Here is a 24,746-nt window from a genome sequence, read left to right on the forward strand (position 1 = left end):
ACTGGATGTATCTAAATTCTTGTGTCTAGAAAAGCTGAAGTGGGAGGATCACCTGAGCCTGGGGAGGTCCAGACTGCAGTGAGGTGTGGTCACGCCACTGCACTCCAGCCTGGGCGACAGAGTGAGACTTTGCCTCAAAAAGGAAAAAAAAAAAAAAAAAAAAAAAACGGTTTCTGCCCTCAGAAATGTATGGCTCAGGTAGAGTTATAAACTTGAAAAACAAGTGCTGTCCAATATGGTGCCAACTTTTAGGAACAGTGTAGAAATTCAAAGAAGTGAAAGATCAGTATGCGCCACACTAGCAGAAGACTGTAAGGAAGAGGTTTCATACGGGTGTGGAAGCAATCTTCTCAGTTTGGGGGATCATCTGAATCCAACGTATTTCTTACTGTGTAGATTGTGTAAAATATATTGCTTTGAGGAGGACATAGAGATGAATAAGACGTGATTTCTTATCTTGTTGGATAGTAGACAATATTGGAACCTGGGATGACATACATAAAATGCAGTGGAATGTGTTTGCAAGGGAATTACAGATAATGTGCTGGAAGTTCAGGTGATGGAAAAATCACCCCCATAGGGGGTTCTTGGGGGTTCTTGCGGGAGGCCTCTGAAGGAGTTGGTACTTGGATTAAAGTGGTAAGAGAGTGCCACAGAGCAGGATGAATACAACCTTTTTTTTTTTTGAAACAGGGTCTCGCCATGTCGCCCAGGCTAGAGTGCAATGGCGCATCCTCGGCTCACTGCAACCTCTGCCTCCCAGGTTCAAGCAATTCTCCTGCCTCAGCCTCCTGAGTAGCTGGGACTACAGGCGCGCATCACCTTGCCTGGTTAATTTTTGTATTTTTAGTAGAGACAGGGTTTCACCATGTTGGCCAGGCTGGTCTCAAACTCTTGACCTCGGGTGATCCACCTGCCTCAGCCTCCCAAAGGCGGGAGCCACTGCACCTGGCAATTACAACATATATATATATATATATATATATGTATACACACACACATATGTATGTTTGTGTGTGTGTGTGTGTGTGTGTGTATATATATATATTTTTGAGGAGTCTTGCTCTGTCACCCTGGGTGGAGTGCAGTGGCACGATCTTGGCTTACTGCAACCTCTGCCTCTGGGGTTCAGGCGATTCTCCTGTCTCAGCCTCCTGAGTAGCTGGGACTACAGGTGCCTGCCACCACGCCCGACTAATTTTTGTATTTTTGTAGAGATGGGGTTTCACCATGTTGGCCGGGTTGGTCTTGTGATCTGCCCGCCTCAGCCTCCCTGACCTTGTGATCTGCCCGCCTCAGCCTCCCAAAATGTTGTGATTACAGGCGTGAGCCACCATGCCCAGCCACAACTTATATTTTAAAGGAGGAGATGACAAGTTCAAAATGGCATCAGGAAGTCCAGTGGCTAAAAAAAAAAATACAGGCTTTGAGAGAATGGAGGTGAGGTTAGTTATTCTTATGGAAGATATAGATGTGGGTTTTGGTATTACTAAAGAGAGCAGTGGATGGGTAATCTTATTGAGGAATAAATTTAATTTTATGAATGTAAAAAAATTCTAAACATCTCAGTTAATGTAAAAAGTTTTCTAAAGTATCCTTTTATTTCAGCTTACGTGGTGTTTTTTTCCTAGAGCTTGCCATGGTGGACTTTGAGATGTGTGAATATTCATCAGCATTTGCTTGAGGAACGCTCACCTCTGCTTTTTACTCTTGCTGAAAACTGTATTGATCAAGGTATGTAGCAGATTTTGTTTGATATGGGCATGTAGTTCCGTTCTAATTACTTGACTGATATACTCCTTTTTCGTTTATTTTTTTGTCCGGTAGTAGTGCCTTTTTGTTTGGAGTTGTTTCTTTCTTTTTTTTTTGATGTAGAATATCACAAGTTGTTATGTTGTCAGATTATAGAGTTCCTTTTGGTCATTTTAGTTTAAAAAAGATACCTACTTTCACTTACTTTACCTACTGAGAAAGGGTGATTTGCTGTATGATTTTATCTCAAATTGTTTAAAGATATTGTAATATTTTCTCTGTTCTTTAAGAAGCCTCATTGGAAACAAATGTACTCTTCTTAGTTCTTTTTTTAAAAAAAAAGTCCTTAACTAACTTAAGCTGGAGTAAATTGTATTAAATGACACAAAGAATAAGAAATTATCCTATATCCTATTGAGTATATCAAGAAAAGCGTAAGAAAACAGTTGACAGAAAACAAGTTTCACTGAAGTTAACAATGGGTAGGGAGGCTATTTTGTATTTGATTTTATTAGTATTTTTTGTAACGTATAATATACATGCAGAAAAATACCTAAAACTTAAATGAAAAATTTGCCAAATAATTATAAACCAAACATCCATGTAAGTGCCTCCTGCTGCCTTTGTTGCAGATATCCCTCCTGTATCCTAGGGAAAGACTTTGAAAAAGAGGAGAATCTTAGGTGCCTTAACACTTGGTTTCCAGTCTTCCTAGTTTTGGGGATGGTTTTTTTTGGCGAAAGTTGCCACACAAAACAAAAACAGATTCTCTTGTGGTGAAGGAATACGTGAACGTAAATGAGCTTGGACTTGACCATGAGTTTTTGAGTTACAGAGATGGGATTTGACTTTAGCTGTGTCTGGTTCCAAAGCCCAGACTCCTTTCAGATTCAAAGAGTATGGAATGAATATGTATGTGTGTGTCCAAGGGACATGGGGAGTGGTAGTTAGCATCATTCTGTGTGGAGAAAAGTGATCTGTACTTGATGGAGGTAGCACATTCATGAAGGTATAACATAACTCTCGTGTTATATCTAATATATATTATATATATAATATATATATATTATGTGCATATATGCATATATAAGAGGCTCCTGTACCTTTTGGGCATCTGTTTCCTTCAAGAGTTTTATGTTATGTTATGTTATGTTATGTTTTGAGACGGAATTTTGCTCTTGTTACCCAGGCTGGAGTGCCTGGGTACTCCAGGTGAGCGCGATCTTGGCTCACCGCAACCTCCGCCTCCTAGGTTCAAACAGTTTTCCTGCCTCAGCCTCCTGAGTAGCTGGGATTACAGGCATGTGCCACCACGTCTGGCTAATTTTGTATTTTTAGTAGAGACAGGGTTTCTCTATTTTGGTCAGGTTAGTCTTGAACTCCTGACCTCAGGTGATCAGACTGCCTTGGCCTCCCAAAGTGCTGGGATTACAGGCGTGAGCCACTGAGCCCGCAATCCTTCAAGAGTTTTTACAGTAACAAGTTAGGCCAGAATACAGTGGAGAGGACTATAGCTTGTTTAGTCATAAATATTCCTAAGCCAGGTGAGTGGCTGAAACTAATTTCTCAGTTTTTATTTTATTCTAGGACAGAAATACATAAACATATGCTAATCTTAGATAAAATGACCATGTATACATAATTCAAATAGAGATAATAATGAAAGTATTATTCAATCAGTATAATAATTGATTCATTTATGTTGTTTGTTCCAGGACTTAATTTATATTCTTTCAAGATGTTTAGGTAACATAAGGCTGAAGGTCAAGCAGAGGGCCTATTAGATGTGAGCGTAAATGTTGTAAGTCATCCCTTGGTATCCGAGGATTGGTTCTGGAACCTGATCCTCTCATACCGACATCCTTGTATGCTTTCCTTATGTATCTTTTTAAAAGATAGGAACCTGGCCAGGCACAGTGGCTCACGCCTGTAATCCCAGCACTTTGGGAGGCCGAGGCGGGTAGATCACGAGCTCAGGAGTTCGAGACCAGCCTGGCCAACATCGTGAAACCCCGTCTCTACTAAAATACAAAAATTAGCTGGGCGTGGTGGCGGGCACCTTTAATCCGAACTACTCAGGAGGCTGAGGCAGGAGAATTTTGTGAACCCTGGGAAGCAGAGGTTGCAGTGAGCCAAGATCACGTCATTGTACTCCGGCCTGGGCGACAGGGCATGACTGCATCTCAAAAAAATAAAAAATAAAAAAAAAATAAAAAAAAAAATAAAATAAAAGGTAGGAACCATATGGTATGTTTTGGAGAGGATTCTATTCTATGAGTTAAAATTAAGTTCCAAACCAGAAACTAAGATAGCTGGAAAATGTGACTTTAAGTGACTCATTCCCCAAGAGGTCTCAGTTCTTTTCTGTGTTGTATTTCAGCATGTCATTTGCTTTGCCTTGCAACTAAGAATTTTTTATGTTGCTGTTCTAGGCTAATCAATGGCACTTTTCAGTTTATCTAGTCATAAAATGGTCCATTTTGGCTAGGTCTAAATAGGTTCATAGATAGTACTGAATTATAACCTTTCATGAACGATTTCATTTTTAAAATGTTTTGTTCTGGGATTTGATCCAGATGTTGTCCAAACGGTCACTTACAACTGAAATAGTATTCAGTGCCCAGAGAAGGGTATTGTATTTGAAATCTTGCCCTTGAAGGATCATCAGAAAGTTGGCAGGATTGTTTTTTTCATTCTGTGAAATATAAGCAAAGGATTTTATGAACAAGTATGATATTTAGGTTTTTGTCCAGACATGTTACACCAGTATAATACAGTGGAATAGAGCCTATCATAATGTCAGCATAACTTTGCTGGGCTGATTACGTCTATAATAGGAGTAGGTCAGAATCTTGAAAATATATTCCTCAGTACAATCTAAAGCATTCTTTTGGATGTCACACTAAATGAAAGCATGATTCTCTAAAGAACTACTTCGGGGCATACAACAATTGATCGTGGCATCCAGTGCTGAAAACATGTTATGTATAGTGCATGAGAGGTAATATTGCACTTTAGCTGTTTGAAGATGACCTCATAAAGTCACTAAGAGAAACCGGGTTAAAATACTTTGTCATCAAGTCCTGCTGTGACGTTTCAGGCAGCTCTGTGACTCTGGGATTAGGTTGTTTCCACATTGAAAAAGTGTTCAAAAAAACAGTCTCCGTGGTGACTCATGCCTGTAATCCCAGCACTTTGGGAGGCTGATGCAGTGGATCACCTGAGGTCAAGAGTTCAAGACCAGCCTGGCCAACATGGTGAAACCTTATCTCTACTAAAAACATAAAAATTAGCCAGACATTGTGGTGTGTGCCTGTAATCCCAGCTACTCGGGAGGCTGCGGTAGGAGAATCTCTTGAACCCGGTGGTAGAGGTTGCAGTGAGCCGAGGTCACACCACTGAACTCCAGCCTGGGTGACAGAGTGAGACTCCACCTCAAAAAAAAAAAAAAAGAAAAAAAAGAGAAAGAAAACAGTCATTTGGTAACTGATGCATACATTGATTTCTTTTTATAAATTTGCTACTTTGGAATAAATGTTATTGAATGTACTAAACATCATTGTCTGTAATTATAATTGTCCATTAAGGATTTCATTTTAGCATAGCATTTAAGTAATCTCATGAGAAGAGATTTTGGTTTTAGCATACATTTTAAGTGTGGGTGACATTTTGATCCAGAATGTCACAAATATTCATTTCCAGGGAGAACCTCCTGATTTATTAAAATAATAATATATGCCTATTGGGTCAACATGCTCCTTTTTAAATTTAAACCTTGGGTTATCTATCTTCAAAGCTCAAAACTTTGCTTCCATTGTTGACTCATTGTTTTCCATCATTGTGCATTTCTAGCCAGTTCTTAAATCTTACCAGTTCTTCCCCAAGGGACCTATATTGATCTCTCTTTTCCATATCTACAGCTTTTATCCTAATCTGAAATCTTTAGTTTGGAAAGGCCCTTTAGAGAAAATCTTGTCTAGCTAAATCATTTTACAAAGAATTGAGACTTAGAGAAGTTGCCCAAGAACCAGCACAACGATGTGGAGTTTCTTTTTTTTTTTTTTTTTGAGGCGGAGTTTCGCTCTGTCGCCCAGGCTGGAGTGCAGTGGCCGGATCTCAGCTCACTGCAAGCTCCGCCTCCCGGGTTCACGCCATTCTCCTGCCTCAAGACTCCCGAGTAGCTGGGACTACAGGCGCCCGCCACCTCGCCCGGCTAGATTTTTGTATTTTTTAGTAGAGACGGGGTTTCACCGGGTTAGCCAGGATGGTCTTGATCTCCTGACCTCGTGATCCGCCCGTCTCGGCCTCCCAAAGTGCTGGGATTACAGGCTTGAGCCACCGCGCCCGGCCAACGATGTGGAGTTTCTTACTCCAAGTCCTGCCAACGCTTTCCCTTGCTTTTGATAATGCAGCTAACATTTCTGTAGTGTATACACCATATCAAGCCCTCTTTGAAGTCTTTAATTATATTAACTAGCTTATTCCTCACAACTATGAGGTAGAGCCAAAGATGGTGTAATAGTGGATATAGTGTGCCTTTTAAAAAACAGTTTTGTTTTTTTTTTTGAGACAGAATCTCACTCTGTCGCCCAGGCTGGAGTGCAGTGGCGCGATCCCGGCTCACTGCAAGCTCCGCCTCCCGGGTTCACGCCCTTCTCCTGCTTCAGCCTCCTGAGTACCTGGGACTACAGGTGCCTGCCACTATGCCTGGCTAATTGTTTTTTGTATTTTTAGTAGAGACGGGGTTTCACTGTGTTAGCCAGGATGGTCTCGATCTCCTGACCTCGTGATCCACCCGCCTCAGCCTCCCAAAGTGCTGGGATTACAGGCGTGAGCCACCGTGCCTGGCCAGCTTTTTTTTTTTTTTTTTTTTTTTTTTTTAAGTTTAATTAACCTACAATAAGATCTCATATTTAAGGTGTACAATTTATGACATGTTGTATATGTATACACCTGTGAAATAATCACAATTAAGGTGATAACAGGGTATAGCATTTCATGTTATTACTATTTTTTTGAGACAGGGTCTTGCTCTGTCATCCGGGTTGGAGTGCAGTGGTGCGATCTCGGCTCGCTGCAACTTTGAAATCCTGGGCTCAAGTGATCCTCCTACCTTAGCCTTCTGAATAGGTGGGACTATAGGCGCGTGCCACCACACATGGCTACGTTTTTTTTTTTTTTAGATGGAGTCTCGTTCTGTCGCCCAGGCTAGAGTGCAATGGCGCAATCTTGGCTCACTGTAGCCTCTGCCTTCCAGGTTCATGAGATTCTCCTTCCTCAGCCTCCCAAGTAGCTGGGATCACAGGTGCCCACCACCATGCCTGGTTGATTTTTGTATTTTTAATAGAGATGGGTTTTCACTATGTTGGCTAGGCTGGTCTCCAACTCCTGACCTCAAATGATCCACCCTCCTCAGCCTCTCAAAGTGCTGGGATTACAGGCATGAGCCACTGCACCTGGCCTTTTTTTGAGAAGGAGTTTTGCTGTGTCACCCAGGCTGGAGTGCAATGGCGTGACCTCGGTTCAATGCAGCCTCCATCTCCTGGGTTCAAGTGATTGTCTCCTGCCTCAGCCTCTCAAGCAGCTGGGACTACGGGCGCCTGCCACCACGTCTGGCCAAGTTTTTTTGTATTTTTAGTAGAGACAAGGTTTCACCATGTTGGCCAGGCTGCTCTTGAAGTCCTGATCTCAGGTGATCTGCCTACCTTGGCCTCCCAAAGTGCTGGTATTATAGGAGTGAGCCACTGTGCCTGGCCTGCCTGGCTAGTTTTTAAATTTTTCTGTAGAGAAATTTAAAATTTAGAAGTCTCACTATATTGCTTAGGCTGGTCTTGAACTCCTGGCATCAAGGGATCTTCTCACCTCGGCCTCCCAAAGTGTTGGAATTAAAGGCATGAGCCACCATGCCCAGCCTGACATAGCATTTTAAAGTCTAGCTTTTAGTTCTTGATTCCCTATGTGAACTTAAGCAGTTCACTTGACTTCTAAACCAAGGTTTGCTTCCTTATAAAATAATCTTTGAATTCTTTCCAGGTATAAAGTAATGTGACGTTTTGTAGTCCAGCTTCTCACTCATACTAATGGTGGACTCTTGGAAGTTTGTGTCTAAAAAATTATCCCCTTTTTTATTGGACAGTTTCAGAGATTACTTGGTGAAGGAGCTCATTTCATTGTTAAGATTAATGATTGCTACAAAGTACTTTTTTTTTTTTTGAGAGACAGAGTCTCGCTCTGTCACCCAGTACTTTTAAAATTAATTACAAAATCTTATATTGTCACTTTCATGCAGTATTTCTGCTAACTAGAGCTGTACTGTTCAATATAGTAGCTACTAGCCATGTATGGCTACTTAAATTCAAATAAAGTAGAATAGATGAAATTGCAAATTCAGCTCCTCAGTTACTGGCCACATTTCAGGTGCTCAGAAGCCACATGTAGCTAATGGCTGCCATCTGGACAGTGCAGCTGTAGACTGCTCAATAACGTCAGGGAAAGTTGCATTGAACAACACTGCTATTGAGTACTGGCTTGAGTGTTCTAAATGCCAATTTCATAATGTCTTATGTTTTTAATGAGGAAATTTTTTTTTTTTTTTTTTTTTTTGAGACAGAGTCTCGCTCTGTCGCCCAGGCTGGAGTGCAGTGGCGCAATCTCGGCTCACTGCAAGCTCCGCCTCCCGGGTTCACGCCATTCTCCTGCCTCAGCCTCCCGAGTAGCTGGGACTACAGGCGCCCGCCACTGCGCCTGGCTAATTTTTTCTATTTTTAGTAGAGACGGGGTTTCACCGTGTTAGCCAGGATGGTCTCGATCTCCTGACCTTGTGATCCGCCCGCCTCGGCCTCCCAAAGTGCTGGGATTACAGGCGTGAGCCACCGCGCCCGGCCTTAATGAGGAAATTTTTAATTAGTCCCAGTTTTATCTTTGACCTGCCTTCTATCTCCTGCTGAATTTGATATTTAATTTAATAAACTCTTGAGTGCATGTTGTGTTTCAGACACTGTGCTAGGTGCTGTGGATATCAGTGAACTTAGTGAGATAAGGACTAAAATACAGGTAGGACAAACAGGTAATGCAGAGTAAGGAATAAGGGAGAGAATGTGATTGTTCTGAACCAGGAGGTCAGAGAAAGCTTCACCAAGTGGCTGATACTTGCACTGAATCTTAAAGAATGGTGGGGATTTTTTAGGTAGAGAACTTGGAAAGGACTTGTACTATGTACAAAGAGAGGTACAGAGACTTGGAACGTCTTTGTGAATTTGGGAATTGCAGTAGTTTGGAATGCCTAGAGCAGAGTGTGAAGGGCGTGTGTCTCAGCTGATGAGGTTTTCTGGATGGGGAAGAGCTAGATCATGAGGATGCTGGATTTTCATCTCCTTGGTGATCACCACGAAAGGGTTTTTAGAATATTTGCTCACACCGAGGATATTATTTGAGTTGTGATAGGTGCTGGGCCTATGCCCATGGATAAGACACACATAGACCCTCCTTGGTAAACCTTACAAACTTGATGTGAGGTTGCAGCCAAATTCTACCCATCTTTTACGGCCCCACCCTTCTGATGAGGTTTGTTCAATTATCCAATCTTTATGGGTTTCCCCCTCTGCTACTTTTGGTCAATGGCACACAATTTAGAATCAAACTAACTGCATATTGACTCATTCAATAATAATAGTGTGTTTTTGCTTCTTAGCTACCTAGCTCTTCCTACCCCACCCCATTTTTAGGGAAGAGTAGGACTTAAACCTTGCAGTAAGATCTAGCACAATTTTTTTTTTTTTTTTTTTTGAGACAGAGTCTTGCTCTGTCGCTCAGGCTGAAGTGCAGTGGCATGATCTCAGCTCACTGCAAGCTCCGCCTCCCAGGTTCACGCCATTCTCCTGCCTCAGCCTCTCAAGTAGCTGGGACTACAGGCGCCCGCCACCATGCCCGGCTAAGTTTTTGTATTTTCAGTAGAGACAGGGTTTCACCGTGTTAGCCAGGATGGTCTGGATCTCCTGACCTCATGATCCGCCCGCCTCGGCCTCCCAAAGTGCTGAGATTACAGGTGTGAGCCACTGTGCCCTGCCTGATCTAGCACAGTTCTAAGAATCACTAATAACTCAATCGATAGGGATTAAAGGTTATACAATGGAAGAGAGGGAGATAGTTGGGAAGGGAGAGAGGCAGGAGAACGAATGAAAAATTAGAGGGGTCTGCAATAGGAAATGAAGCTTGCAAAGTATAGCAGGAAGAGGATTTTTTTAGAGGAAATGAGTTGGAGTTGGGAAGCACTTTCCTATTTAGACATGATAGGCCATGTTCCTCCCTGGTTTTCATGGCTTATCAAGAAAATCCTTGGAACAATTAAAATTTGAAACAGTCACAAACTTTTTTTTTTGAGACGGAGTCTTGCTCTGTTGCCCAGGCTGGAGTGCAGTGGCGTGATCTTGGGTCACTGCAGCCTCCACATCCTAGGTTCAAGTGATTCTCCTGCCTCAGCCTCCTAAGTAGCTGGGATTGTAGGCGCCCGCCACCACGCCCAGCTAATTTTTGTATTTTTAGTAGAGACGGAGTTTCACCATGTTGGCCAGGCTGATCTCAAACTCCTGATCTCAAGTGATCTGCTCGCCTTGGCCTCACAAAGTGCTGGGATTACAGGCGTGGGCCACTTCGCCCAGCCCCTACTTATATTCTAATCCAGAGTTATCAGCTGTAACTTTTCCTTATTTTGCAGGTTCAGATATATTTCTTTTTTTTTCTTTTCTTTTTTTTTTTTGAGACGGAGTCTCGCTGTGTTGCCCAGGCTGGAGTACAGTGGCGCAATCTCGGTTTACTGCAACCTCTGCCTCCCGGGTTCAAGCGATTCTCCTGCCTCAGCCTCCCGAATAGCTGGGACTACAGGCGCCCACCACCATGCACAGCTAATTTTTTTGTATTTTTAGTAGAGATGGAGTTTCACCATGTTGGCCAGGCCGGTTTCGAACTCCTGACCTCAAGTGATCCGTCCACCTCAGCTTCCCAAAGTGCCGGGATTACAGGTGTGAGCCACAATGCCCGACCCCTACTTATTTTTATTCTAATCCAGAGTTACCAGCTGTAACTTTTCCTCATTTTGCAGGTTCAAATATATTTCTTTTTTTTTTCTTTCTTTCTTTCTTTCTTTTTTTTTTTCGAAATGGAGTCTTGTTCTGTTACCCAGGCTGGAATGTGCTGGTGGAATCTCGGCTCACTGCAACCTCTGCCTCTCGGGTTCAAGCGGTTCTCCTGCCTCAGCCTCCCAAGCAGCTGGGACTACAGGTGCTCACTACCACGCCCGGCTAATTTTTGTATTTTTAGTAGAGACGGGGTTTCACCATGTTGGCCAGGCTGCTCTCAAACTCCTGACCTCAAGTGATCTGCCTGCCTCAGCCTCCGAAAGTGCTGGGATTACAGGTGTGAGCCACTGTGCCTGGCCTGGGTTCAGATATATTTCAAGCCATCATCTTCCATACTATTGTTATTTCTGAATCTGTATCTCTATGCAGGTATTACCTGGAGACGTTATTTGTTTTTCTTTATGCTTGTCCGATATTTATGAAATTCAGCTTCTCAGGAGAATGTGGATGTTTGGATGACTGTACTGCTCTGGGGGAAACAGCAGTTCTCTATCTTCATTGCTCTTTTTTCCTCAGAGTTTTATGTCTTCATCAGTAGCTTAATTACATTGGAAAGTTTTTCTGCTGAATACTTCTGACAGCTTTCAACTTTTACTCTATGTCGGAAGCTTTAAAAATAGATAAAAGCCTCAATCCTTCTTAAACTTGTTCATACAGAGATTGGGCCTTCTTACTTTCCAAACTTTGAAAATGTACGATTTTTTGAAGTTTGAAACTGCTGTGTCAGGTCGTAGCCTTTGTCTCTTTTCTCATCTGCCTTTGGGCAACGTTTTCTCATTATTCTTTCCACTTAGGGCAGGTGAAACTCAAAAGTTACGTTTTTGTATGCTAAAAGTGATGTAAAATAATTTAGCAGTTATTCCACTTGAACAAGCATATCTTGGTGATAAACTCTCTGTTTCTGTTTGCTTGGAGATATTCTTGTTTCTCTCCTTGAACTGTTGACTAGGCAGCACCATGAAGATACTTTTCTGTCTTCTTTCTTTCTTTCTTTTTTTGAGATAGTCTCACTCTTGTCGCCCAGGCTAGAGTGGGAGTGCAGTGGCACAATCTACATTCACTGCAACCTCTGCCTCCTGGGTTCAAGCAATTCTTCCACCCCAGCCTCTCTAGTAGCTGGGATTGCAGGCCACCACACCCGGCTAATTTTTGTGTTTTTAGTAGAGACAGGGTTTCACCATGTTGGCCAGGCTGTTGAATTCCTGACCTCAGGCGTGAGCCACCACTCCTGGCCTATGTTTTTGGTTTCCGTCGTTGGTGTTGAGAAATCAGTATTGGTCCAATTGCTCTTTCTGTGTAACTAGTCCACCTATTTTCTTTTGCTCGTCTTAAGATTTTTACTTTGTATTTGCGGTTCTTTAGGTGAACTATGAGGTAGGTATGGATGCTTTTTCTTTTTTTCTTTTTTTTTGTTTTCTTTTGAGACTGGGTCTGGCTCTGTCACCCAGGCTGGAGTGCAGTGGTATGATCTTGGCTCACTGCAACCTCCACCTCCCAGGCTCAAGTAATTCTCCTACCTCAGCCTCCTGAGTGGCTGAGACTACAAGGCGCACACCACCATGCCCAGCTAATTTTTGTATTTTTAGTAGAAATGAGGTTTTACTGTGTTGGCCAGGCTGGTCTCGAACTCCTGAGCTCAGATGACCCACCCGCCTTGACCTCCCAGAGTGCTAAGATTACAAGCATGAGCCATCATGCCCGAGCTCCCCTACTTTATTTATCCAACATTTGATCTCTGAACGTATAAGATAATGCAGAGAAAGCACGGAAGTACAATCACAAAGCCAGTTATACTGATAGTACATGCATATATACATATGTATAGATAGGTGGGCAGAAAAGTTGGTAGGTAGATGGGAGGGAAGATAGATACATACAACCAACTTAGGGCATTTGTGTGACTTATTTATGTATTCTTAGTACAGTTTAAATTTGATAGTAGACCTACCTGAGCTATCACAACTTAGTAAGCCTTATTAAATGCAGTAAATGTCCTTTCCATGATACTTGAGAGAAGATTTTTAAGAACCTTGGCCAACCCTTGTATCCCTTGATTTTTGCATCCAGAACATTTTGGGAAGATTACTGTCATTGGCAGCCAAGCAAAATTGTGTCACTTGTGAATTGTACTAAGGTCATAGAAGGTTATTATATTTCTGAGAGTAATGACTAGACACTCAGGAATAATGGGCAGACAAAAGGAGAAGAACATTAAAAAAAAAAGAAGCCCTCATCAAGAGCATTAAGTATTATTGAATCCAGCTTTTCCTGGGTTTGGTTTGCATGGATGAAATCTATTCAGGGGTTTTCATAGTGAAGTTCACATTAGGATGCCTATGTGCCTTCTGAGGTGAGGCATGTGCATCTTGACTTACTCTCTTTGACTCCAGAGAATCTCTTAAGTGGACTATAGAAAAACACTGTCTTTCTTTTTTAGACCCATTTAAATTTCAGCTCACATAAAGACAAAGGGGTGTCTGTTTCTTAGCTGTAGGTGTTTCTGCCAGATTATAGGTGATAAAGTAGATTGGGCTTTTGTAGCATCAGCTCTGCACCTTTATCCTTCCCCTGACAACTTCTCCGTACCCCTTTTCCCTACAAGCTTGGATTCACATCCTGGCATTGCTACTTAATGAGGTGACTAGTCAGTAAACTGAGCTCAATTTTCTTTTCTTTTTTTAATTTTAATTTCATTTAATTTAATTTAATTTTTTTTTTTTTTTTTTTTGAAACAGAGTTTCATTCTTTTTTTGCTCAGGCTGGAGTACAGTGACTCTATCTCAGCTTACTGCAGCCTCCAGCTTCAGGGTTCAAGTGATTTTCCAGCTTCAGCCTCCTGAGAAGCTGGCATTTCAGGAGCGTGCCAGCACGGCCAGCTAATTTTATATTTTTGGTAGAGACGGGGTTTCACCACGTTGGCCAGGCTAGTCTCAATCTCCTGACCTCAGGTGATCCACTGCTTCGGCCTCCCAAAGTGCTAGTATTACAGACATGAGCCACTGCACCCGACCCTGTTTAAAATTTTTTTCTTTTTTTTTGAGACGGAATCTCGCTCTGTCGCCCAGGCTGGAGTGCAGTGGCGTGATCTCTGCTCACTGCAAGCTCCGCCTCCCGGGTTCACGCCATTCTCCTGCCTCAGCCTCCCGAGTAGCTGGGAGTACAGGCCCCCGCAACCACGCCCGTACGTTTAGTAGAGACGGGGTTTCACCGTGTTAGCCAGGATGGTCCCGATCTCCTGACCTCACGATCCGCCCGCCTCGGCCTCCCAAAGTGCTGGGATTACAGGTGTGAGCCACTGTGCCTGGCCTTTTAAAGTTTTTTCAGAGACTGCTCTGATGCTTAGACTGGAGTGCAGTGGTATAATAATAACTCACTGCAACCTCAACCTCCTGGGCTCAAGCGATCCTACCACTTCAGCCTCTCCAGTATCTGGGACTACAGGAGCATAGTACCATGCTTGACTAATTTATTGTAGAGATGTAGTCTTGCTATGTTGCCCAGTCTGGTCTTGAATTCCTGGCTTCAAGTGATACTCTTACTCAGCCTCCCTAAGTGCTGGAATTGTAGGTGTGAGGCTCTGTGCCCAGCCTGAGCTCAATTTTATAATGAATTAAGTGGCGATAATGTCAGCCTCCAATACATCATTGTGAGAATTAAATAACACAACATGTAAAATACCCATTGCTAGGCAGAGTAGATATCAGTAAAAATCACTTCTCTTTCAGTTTGAATGATGGGAAAACTGTCATCAGCCTTTGTGTTCCATTCATTCATTATGTATTCATTCTGGTAGGTTATTTTGTGAAATGCTGGCTAACATATTGGAAACATTTGTGAGATATAGTTTGTCAGCGATATTATAGAAGGGAATTCTGTTTGGGGGATCAATTGGACAAGGGTACCTGTTAGACACCCTTGTTACTTGGTGTATGTCAACTAGCCTGTCTTTATATGTAATTAATTTTGACAGTCATTTTATTTCAGATGCTGTTTTACTAGGTTATTATCCTCCATTCTTTTCATCTTAGATATTGAGAGAAATAAATTGGAATCTGACTGCCAAGCTAATATTCACTTATTCTTTATTTGATGTTCATACTGTATTGGACATATGGATGTTTATCTGTTTCCCTTTTTCTTTGATCTTTAGAGACAGGGTCTAGTCTGTCACCTAGACTGGAGTGCAGTAGCACAATCATAACTCACTGCAACCTTGAACTTTTGGGTTCAAATGATCCTCCCGCCTCAGCCTCCTGAGTACTTGGAATTTCAGGCATGCTCTACCATGCCTGACTAACGTTTTTATTTTTTTGTTGAGATGAAGCCACTCTGTGTTGCTCAGGCTTGTCGTGAACTCCTGGCTTCAAGCAGTCTTTCCGCCTGGGCCTTCCTAAGCACTTGGATTATAGCGTGAGCCACCATGCCCAGCCTCCCCATTTCTTTCAAGGGAGAAATTCTACATTCTCTATGAAGCAAACTTGTAAACTGATATCCTCTTCATCATCAGATTTTCCGTGTTGCCTCTTTTTTTTTTTTCTTTTTTTTAAGGGTCTCATTGAAGTACAACTCTTTATTTTTTCTTTTTCTTACCAATTTGATATTTGGTTCTAACCAGTTTCTTCCATGCATACATTTTCATACTACATAAATATGTTTAACTGTTGCATATTCATGGTACTTTGCATCAACACCTTATGTTGCCATTTAAAAAAATTTTATTTTATTATACTTTAAGTTCTGGGATACATGTGCAGAACATGCAGGTTTGTTACATAGGTATGCACATGCCATGGTGGTTTGCTGCATCCATCAACCTATCATCTACATTAGGTATTTCTCCTAATGCTATCCCTCCCCTAGTCTCCTACCCACCATGATGTTCCCCTCCCTGTGTCCATGTGTTCTCATTGTTCAACTCCTATGAGAACATGCAGTGTTTGTTTTTCTGTTCCTGTGTTAGTTTGCTGAGAATGATGGTTTCCATCTTCATCCGTGTCACTGCAAAAGACATGAACTCATCCTTTTTTATAGCCGCATAATATTCCATGGTGTATATGTGCCACATTTTCTTTATCCAGTCTATCATTGATGGGCATTTGGGTTGACTCCAAGTCTTTGCTATTGTGAACAGTGCTGCAGTAAACATATGTGTGCATGTGTTTTCATAGTAGAATGATTTATAATCCTTTGGGTATATACCCAGTAATGGGATTACTGGGTCAAATGGTAATTCTGGTTCTAGATCCTAGAGGAATTGTCACACTGTCTTCCACAATGGTTGAACTGGTTTACATTCCCACCAACAGTGTAAAAGTGTTCCTATTTCTCCACATTCTCTTCAGCATCTGTTGTTTCCTGACTTTTTAATGATCGCTCTTCTAACTGGCATGAGGTGGTATCTCAGTGTGGTTTTGATTTGCATTTCTCTAATGACCAGTGATGATGAGCTTTTTTTCATATGTTTATTGACCTCATAAGTGTCTTTTGTTGAGAAATGTCTGTTCATATCCTTCGCCCACTTTTTGATGGAGTTGTTTTTTCTTGTAAATTTGTTTAAGTTCTTTGTAGATTCTGGATATTAGTCCTTTGTCAGATGAGTAGATTGCAAAACTTTTCTCTCATTCTGTAGGTTGCCTGTTCACTCTGATGGTAGTTTCTTTTGCTGTACAGAAGCTCTTTAGTTCAATTAGATCCCATATGTCAATTTTGGCTTTTGTTGCCATTGCTTTTGGTGTTTTAGACATGAAGTCCTTGCCCATGCCTATGTCCTGAATGGTATTGCCTAGGTTTTCTAATAGGATTTTTATGGTTTTATGTCTTATGTTAAGTCTTTAATCCATCTTGAGTTAATTTTTGTATAAGGTGTAAGGAAGGGGTCCATTTGCAGTTTTCTGCATATGGCCAGCCAGTTTTCCCAACACCATTTATTAAATAGGGAATTCTTTCCCTGTTGCTTGTTTTTGTCATGTTTGTCAAAGATCAAATGGTTGTAGATGTTTGGCGTTATTTCTGAGGCCTCTGCTCTGTTTCATTGGTCTATATATTTGTTTTGGTACCGGTACAATGCTATTTTGGTTACTGTAGCCTTGTAGTATAGTTTGAAGTCAGGTAGTGTGATGCCTCCAGCTTTGTTCTTTTTGCTTAGGATTGTCTTGGCTATACAGGCTCTTTTTGGTTCCATATGAAATTTAAAGTAGTTTTTTTCTAATTCTGTGAAGAAAGTCGATGGTAGCTTGATGGGGATAGCATTGAATCTATAAATTACTTTGGGCAGTATGGCCATTTTCATAATATTGATTCTTCCTATCCGTGAGCATGGAATGTTTTTCCATTTGTTTGTGCCCTTTCTTATTTCCTTGAGCAGTGGTTTGTAGTTCTCCTTTTGAAAAGGTCCTTCACTTCCCTTGTAAGTTGTATTTTATTCTCTTTGTAACAATTTTGAATGGGAGTTCACTAATGGTTTGGCTCTCTATCATTGGTGTATAGGAATATGTGTGATTTTTGTAGATTGTTTTTGTATCCTGAGACTTTGCGGAAGTTGCTTATCAGCTTAAGGAGATTTTGGGCTAAGACCATGGGGTTTTCTAAATATACGATAATGTCATGTGCAAACAGAGACAAATTGACTTCCTCTCTTCCTATTTGAATACCCTTTATTTCTTTCTCTTGACTGATTGCCCTGGCCAGAACTTCCAATACTATGTTGAATAGGAGTGATGAGAGAGGGCATCCTTGTCTTGTGCCAGTTTTCAAAGGGAATGCTTCCAGCTTTTGCCCATTCAGTATGATATTAACTGTGGGTTTGTCATAAATATCTGTTATTATTTTGAGATCCATTCCATCAATACCTAGTTTATTGAGAGTTTTTAGCATGAAGGCGTGTTGAAGTTTATCGAAGGCTTTTTCTGCATCTGTTGAGATAAACATGTGGTTTTTGTCTCGGTTCTGTTTATGTGATGGATTACATTTAATAATTTGCATCTGTTGAACCAGCCTTGCATCCCAGGGATGAAGCCAACTTGATTGTGGTGGATAAACTTTTTGATGTGCTGCTGGATTCAGTTTGCCAGTGTTTTATTTAGGATTTTCGCATCGATGTTCATCAGGGATATTGGCCTGAAATTTTCTTTTTTTTGTTGTGTCTCTGCCAGGTTTTGGTATCAGGATGATGCTGACCTCATAAAATGAGTTAGGGAGGATTCCCTCTTTTTCTATCGATTGGAATAGTTTCAGAAGGAATGGTACTAGTTCCTCTTTGTACCTCTGGTAGAATTTGGCTGTGAATCCGTCTGGTGCTGGGCTGTTTTTTGTTGATAGGCTATTAATTACTGTCTCAATTTCAGAACTTGTTATTGGTCTATTCAGGGATTTGACTTCTTCCTGGTTTAGTCTTGGGGGGGTGTATGTGTCCAGGAATTTATCCATTTCTTCTAGATTTTCTAGTTTATTTGTGTAGAGGTGTTTATAGTATTCTCTGATGGTAGTTTCTATTTCTGTGGGATCAGTGGTGATATTCCCTTTATCATTTTTTACTGCATCTATTTGATTCTTCTCTCTTTTCTTCTTTATTAGTCTGGCTAGTGGTCTATCTATTTTGTTAACCTTTTCAAAAAACCAGCTCCTGTATTCATTGATTTTTTTCAAAGGGTTTTTCGTGTGTCTGTCTCCTTCAGTTCTGCTGTGATCTTAGATATTTCTTGCCTTCTGCTAGCCTTTGAATTTGTTTGCTCTTGCTTCTCTAGTTCTTTCAATTGTGATGTTAGGGTGTCAATTTTTGATCTTTCCTGCTCTCTCCTATGGGCATTTAGTGCTATAAATTTCCCACTAAACACTGCTTTAGCTGTGTCCCAGAGATTCTTTGTTTACACTATGTGGGGAAAACCACCTGCTCAAGCCTCAGTAATGGCGAACACCTCTGCCTCCACCAAACTGGAGCATCCTAGGTCGACCAGACTGCTATGCTGGCAGCGAGAATTTCAAGCCAGTGGATCATAACTTGCTGGGCTTCATGGGGATGGGATCAGCTGAGCTAGACCACTTGGCTCCCTGACTTCAGGCCCCTTTCCAGGGGAGTGAATGGCTCTTGTGTCTTGCTGGCATTCCAGGAGCCACTGGGGTGTGAAAAAGAACTTCTGCAGCTAGCTTGGTGTCTGCCCAAATGGCTGCCCAGTTTTGTGCTTGAAATCCAGGGCCCTGGTGGTGTAGGCACCCAAGGGAATCTCCTGGTCTGCGGGTTGCGAACATGGGAAAAGCTTAGTATCTGGGCCAGAATGCACCGTTTCTCATGGTACAGTCCCTCAGGACTTCCCTTGGCTAGGGGAGAGAGTTCCCAGAACTCTTGTGCTTCCTGGGTGAGGCAACGCCTCACCCTGCTTTGGCCTGCCCTCCATGGGCTGCACCCACTGTCTAACCAGTCCCAGTGAGATAAGCCTGGTACTTCAGTTGGAAATGCAAAAATCACCCACCTTCTGCCTTGATTTCTCTGGGAGCTGCAGACCGGAGCTGTTCCTATTGGCCTTCTTGACAGCCAGCCACCCCTGGCCATTTTTTTTTTTTTTGGAGGCAGTGTCTTGCTCTGCCGCTCGGGCTGGAGTGCAGTGGTGCGATCTCAGCTCACTGCAGTCTCTGCCTCCCAGGTTCAAGCGATTCTCCTGCCTCAGCCTCCTGAGTAGCTGGAATTACAGGCGCACGCCACCATACTGGCTAATTTTTGTATTTTTAGTAGAGATGGGGTTTCACCATGTTGGTCAGGCTGGTCTCGAACGCCTGGCCTCGTTATCTGCCCGCTTCAACCTCCCAAAGTACTGGGATTACAGGTGAGAGCCACTGCGCCCGTCCCCTCACCAAATTTTTTTTTTTTTTTTTTTGCGTGGTTTAGACAAATCCTCTGAGAAAGAGCAAGGTTATGAATCATCTCCCAGGATTGTGTGGAATAAAGGAGATAGTGTACATAATGTCCTTAGCTCATGTCTGGAGCATATAAGTGCTTAGAGAATGCTGGCTGGTAACTATTAGTGTTCCTGTATTCCTCACGTCTTAACGTTTAAAATTATTTAACAACAGAGACTATGTACTATATACTTTATGTTTTATAGACTCTATTTTCCACATTAATATATTTTTATTCTCATAATTTTTAATGTTTTATCTTTTGTCTTACAGTGATGAAACTACAGAATCTGTTCGTAGATGATTCAGGTCGATATTTGGCTATTCAGTTCCATCTGGAATGTGCATATGTGTTTTTATATTATTATGAGTACAGAAAAGCAAAAGATCAGTTGAATATTGCTAAGAACATCAGCCAATTACAAATTGATTTGACAGGTAAGACTTTTATTTTTTGTGGATAATTGATTTTATTTTTATGATAAAACTGTATACATTGGCAGTTTGTATTGTATGTTGGTATTTGATTTTCTATATCCTATTTGCTTTACAAATGTAGACTTTAAAGGTTTCATTTACAAATTTATAGTTTATAACAAATTTGAAATGATATATTTTCCTTATTTCTAGAGTTTTCCATTTATTGCACTGATCTATTTAGACGTGTTAGTAATAGCAGCTAGGCAGTACAGAAACATGCTTTTGAGCCTTTGGGGGATGGGCCCATAGAGGCCTTTCCTGACTAAGTTTGGCCTCTCTGCATTGCCCTTTCTTGTAAATACCCACCTATTCCTTCCATCTTGCTTTTTTTTTTTTTTGAGAATGAGTCTCCCTCTGTTGCCCAGGCTGGAGTGCAGTGGTGCCATCTTAGCTCACTGCAACCTCAGTCTGCTGGGTTTGAGCAATTCTCCTTCCTCAGCCTCCTGACTAGCTGGGATTACAGTGCCCGCCACCACGCCTGTCTAATTTTTTTTTTTTTTTGTACTTTTAGTAGAGATGGGGTTTCAGCATGTTGACCAGGCTGGTTTTGAACTCCTGACCTCAAGTGATCCGCCTGCCTCGGCCTCCCAAAGTACTGGAATTACAGGCGTGAGCCACCACTCCCAGCCACATTCTCTGCTTCTTATCGAGCTAGTTCTATAAGTAAAATCCTTCCGATGTATTATGAATAAACATGATTTTGTGGGCTTGTCTCAGATTGTAGCTACCTTTTGTTACATTGTGTGTGAGGGTAAAATTGTTTAATATTGAGCTTGTAACTTGGAACAATGGCCGTGTATCAGCTGGAACAATGGCCATGTGTAAGTTGTCTGTATATGAAAATATATGTAATGTATCTTGTGAGGTTAGTTTCAGAAGTTATGTTTTTAAATATTTTGATCCTAGGAGGCTTTTTTGGGACTTTTGATGGCATAATACTTAAATGTTGGTATATTTACTAGCTAGTTCTTCATATTTTGTTTTCTAAGTTAGGGTTGAAGAACTTAGAAATACAAGTGTGGTGTGCACAAATACGAGAATCAGTTTATTCTTTTTTTCCACTCATCTATAGCCTTACTATAAAAAGTAAGCTGTGGCCAGGTGCTGTGGCTCACATTTGTAATCCCAGCACTTTGAGAGGCCGAGGCGGGCAGATCATGAGGTCAGGAGATTGAGACCATCCTGGCCAACATGGCAAAACCCCGTCTCACTAAAAATACAAAAATTAGCTGGACATAGTGGCACCAGCCTGTAATCCCAGCTACTCGGGAGGCTGAGGCAGGAGATTCACTTGAACCAGGGAGTGGGAGGTTGCAGTGAGCCGAGATCGTGCCGCTGCACTACAGCCTGGCGACAGTGCAAGACTCCGTCTCATAACAACAAATAAATAAAATAAAAATGAAATAGTAAGCTATGTTGAACAATTTCAGTGTCTATATTTTGCATAACATATTTAAAAGGTTAATATATAATTTAGAGCCAGACTCATAACAGGGTAAAATCCAGACTTCCTAGACTGGTCTCTGTAATCAAGGGTTTTTGTAATCTGACCTTGTCCAGAGAGTGGATGTTGGGACTTTTGCTTCCCTTAAAGTGGTTTGAAAACAGCTATTCTGCAGCAAGTTATTTCAGAGACATAATGAAAAAATTTTGGTCTTACATGAAGTCAGATAGTGTAATAAACTGTTGATTTAGAACCAAAAGATCCTGTCTTTCAGCTCTAGTTCTGATGCTGAGAAGCCCTGTGATCATGAACAAGTGATTGTATTCTCTAGAACTTTTGTTTTTGTCATCTGTGAAAAAGAGATAATAATAGTTCTTCTACCTACAATGCTCAATGTGTTACTTTTTTTTTTTTTTTCAAAGGGTGGTAGTTTGAAGCAATAATTAGTACGTGGAATCTAGTGGCAGAAATCCTGGGTTTGAGTCTGATACCAGAGCTTAATGACTTTCTAATTTTATAAGTCATTTAAAACCTGAGACTGGGCCTCAGGACTTTCTTATGTGAAATGGAGAAAATATCTTGTAAACTCTAAAGCACTCTGAAAATATTGCTCTTCATGACTGTACAGTAGATCTGATAGGTAACTCAGTAGATATAATTTTATTGTTTTTTCAGGTGCTTTGGGAAAAAGAACACGGTTCCAGGAAAATTATGTGGCACAACTGATTCTAGATGTAAGAAGGGAAGGGGATGTCCTTTCAAATTGTGAATTCACTCCAGCACCCACTCCTCAGGAACATTTAACCAAGGCAAGTAGGATTGCAAGTTATTACATTCAATTAATACCTGAATCTAACAATTTCAATAGGTGAGTACCATAGAAACACTGAGTGGGTTGGGGACGGACTTCATTTTATTCTTTCTTTTGCCTTTTCAAGGTTTATGGGTCAGGGAGAACCCGTGTTTAAACTGTCTTTTTTCCTAACCCGTATATAGAGATAAATAGTCCTTTTCTTCTAGAATTCAGTAACTATGAATTAGTAATGCAGTTAGTTATATATTACCCCTCTTTTAGAAATTCAAAAGGCATCCTGGGTGGAGACCAATTTTTCTATCTGCTGTCATGTTTGTTTCCTTGTGTTTGTCTTCTCTTGGAATCTCTTAGGCTTTTTCTAAATATATAAACAGATTATCAGAATTCCTTTTCACTAGTTTTGTGATCGAGCTTTTGTTTCTCTGCCATTATTGGGTGGTGGTTGCCTTAGTATGTTTATTTGACATGTCTAATGAATTCTCTTCTTTAGTTTCAATTATGACTCTTGGTCAGTTTACCTAATTATAGTCCACTCTAGCTGCTTCCATGAAGCCCTTTAGCATTTATGCATGTGTTTTCTGATCCCAGGAACCCCCAATTACTTTTTTTTCTTTTTTGTTTTTTGAGACGGAGTCTCACTCTATTGCCCGGGCTGGAGTGTAGTGGAGTGATCTCAGCTCTATGCAACCTCGCCTCCCGGGTTCAAGCAATTCTCCTGCCTCAGCCTCCCAAGTGGCTGGGATTACAGGCATGCATCACCACGCCTGGCTAATTTTGTATTTTTAGTAGAGACGGGGTTTCTCCATGTTGGTCAGGCTGATCTCGAACTTGCAACCTCAGGTGATCTGCGTGTCTCGGCCTCCCAAAGTGCTGGGATTACAGGCGTGAGCCACCGTGCCCTGCTGTGTTTGTTGTTTTTTGATGTGGAGTTGTCCTATAGAAAATTATCTCCCAGTGATTGGCCTGGCATGGTGGCTCATTCCTGTAATCCCAACACTTTGGAAAGCTGAGGTGGGTGGATCACTTGAGGTCAGGAGTTCGAGCCTAGTCTGACCAAAATAGTGAAACCCTGTCTCTATTAAAAATGCAAAATTAGGCCAAGTGCAATTGCTCACACCTGTAATCCCAGCACTTTGGGAGGCCAAGGTGGGTGCACGAGGTCAGGAGATCATCCTGGCTAACATGGTGAAACCCTGTCTCTACTAAAACTACAAAAAAAATTAACCGGGCGTGGTGGTAGGTGCCTGTAGTCCCAGCTACTCAGGAGGCTGAGGCAGGAGAATGGTGTGAATCCAGCCGGGAGGCAGAGCTTGCAGTGAGCCGAGATCACGCCACTGCACTCCAGCCTGGGTGACAGAGCAAGACTCCATCTCAAACAAAAAAAGAAAACAAAACAAAAAAACAAAATTAGCCTGTTGTGGTGGCACGTGCCAGTAATCCCAGCTACTTGGGAGGTTGAGGTGGGAGAATTGCTTGGACCCGGGAAGTGGAGGTTGCAATGAGCAATGAGTGCAATTGCACCATTGAACTCCAGCCTGGGCAACAAGAGCAAAACTCCCTTTGAAAAAAAAAAAAAAAAGAAAATTATCTCCTGGTGATAAATAGGATATGATAAGTATTATGAGAAATGTATACAAATGATGTACAATTTAATACAGAATTTAATGTTTTTTTTGCTTGCTTGTTCTTTCTTGCTTGCTTTCTTGCTTGCTTGTTTGCTTGTTTGCTTGCTTGCTTGCTTGCTTCTTAAATGGTGATGATGTCTCACTATATTGCCCAAGTTTGTTTCAAACTCCTGGGCTCAAGCAATCTTCCTGCTTCAACTCCCAGAGTGCTGGGATTAACCATGTAACACATGTTACAGGGTTAATATGGTTAACTTTTTTTTTTTTTTTTTTTTTTTTTTTTTTAAGACGGAGTCTCGCTCTGTCACCCAGGCTGGAGTGCAGTGGCCGGATCTCAGCTCACTGCAAGCTCCGCCTCCCGGGTTTACGCCATTCTCCTGCCTCAGCCTCCCGAGTAGCTGCGACTACAGGCACCCGCCACCTTGCCCGGCTAGTTTTTTGTATTTTTTTTTAGTAGAGATGGGGTTTCACCGTGTTAGCCAGGATGGTCTGGATCTCCTAACCTCGTGATCCGCCCGTCTCAGCCTCCCAAAGTGCTGGGATTACAGGCTTGAGCCACCGTGCCCGTCCAATATGGTTAACATTTTTAACATATTACATGTGACTAT

At 41.7% G+C, this 24,746-nt stretch overlaps 1 protein-coding gene across 1 annotated transcript in view; it reads left to right on the forward strand.

Annotated features, from left to right (window-relative positions):
* The window catches only part of TTC27 (tetratricopeptide repeat domain 27), a 187,607-nt gene that overhangs the window by 16,517 nt on the left and 146,344 nt on the right, over positions 1 to 24,746 (forward strand). The window contains exons 5-7 of the mRNA XM_007970975.3: positions 1,632 to 1,734; positions 20,049 to 20,213; positions 22,375 to 22,508. Coding sequence (XP_007969166.1) covers positions 1,632 to 1,734; positions 20,049 to 20,213; positions 22,375 to 22,508 — 402 coding nt within the window. The remainder of the gene's footprint in view (positions 1 to 1,631; positions 1,735 to 20,048; positions 20,214 to 22,374; positions 22,509 to 24,746) is intronic.

The sequence above is a fragment of the Chlorocebus sabaeus genome, chromosome 14 (assembly GCF_047675955.1).
Source record: "Chlorocebus sabaeus isolate Y175 chromosome 14, mChlSab1.0.hap1, whole genome shotgun sequence".
Lineage (NCBI taxonomy): Eukaryota > Metazoa > Chordata > Mammalia > Primates > Cercopithecidae > Chlorocebus > Chlorocebus sabaeus.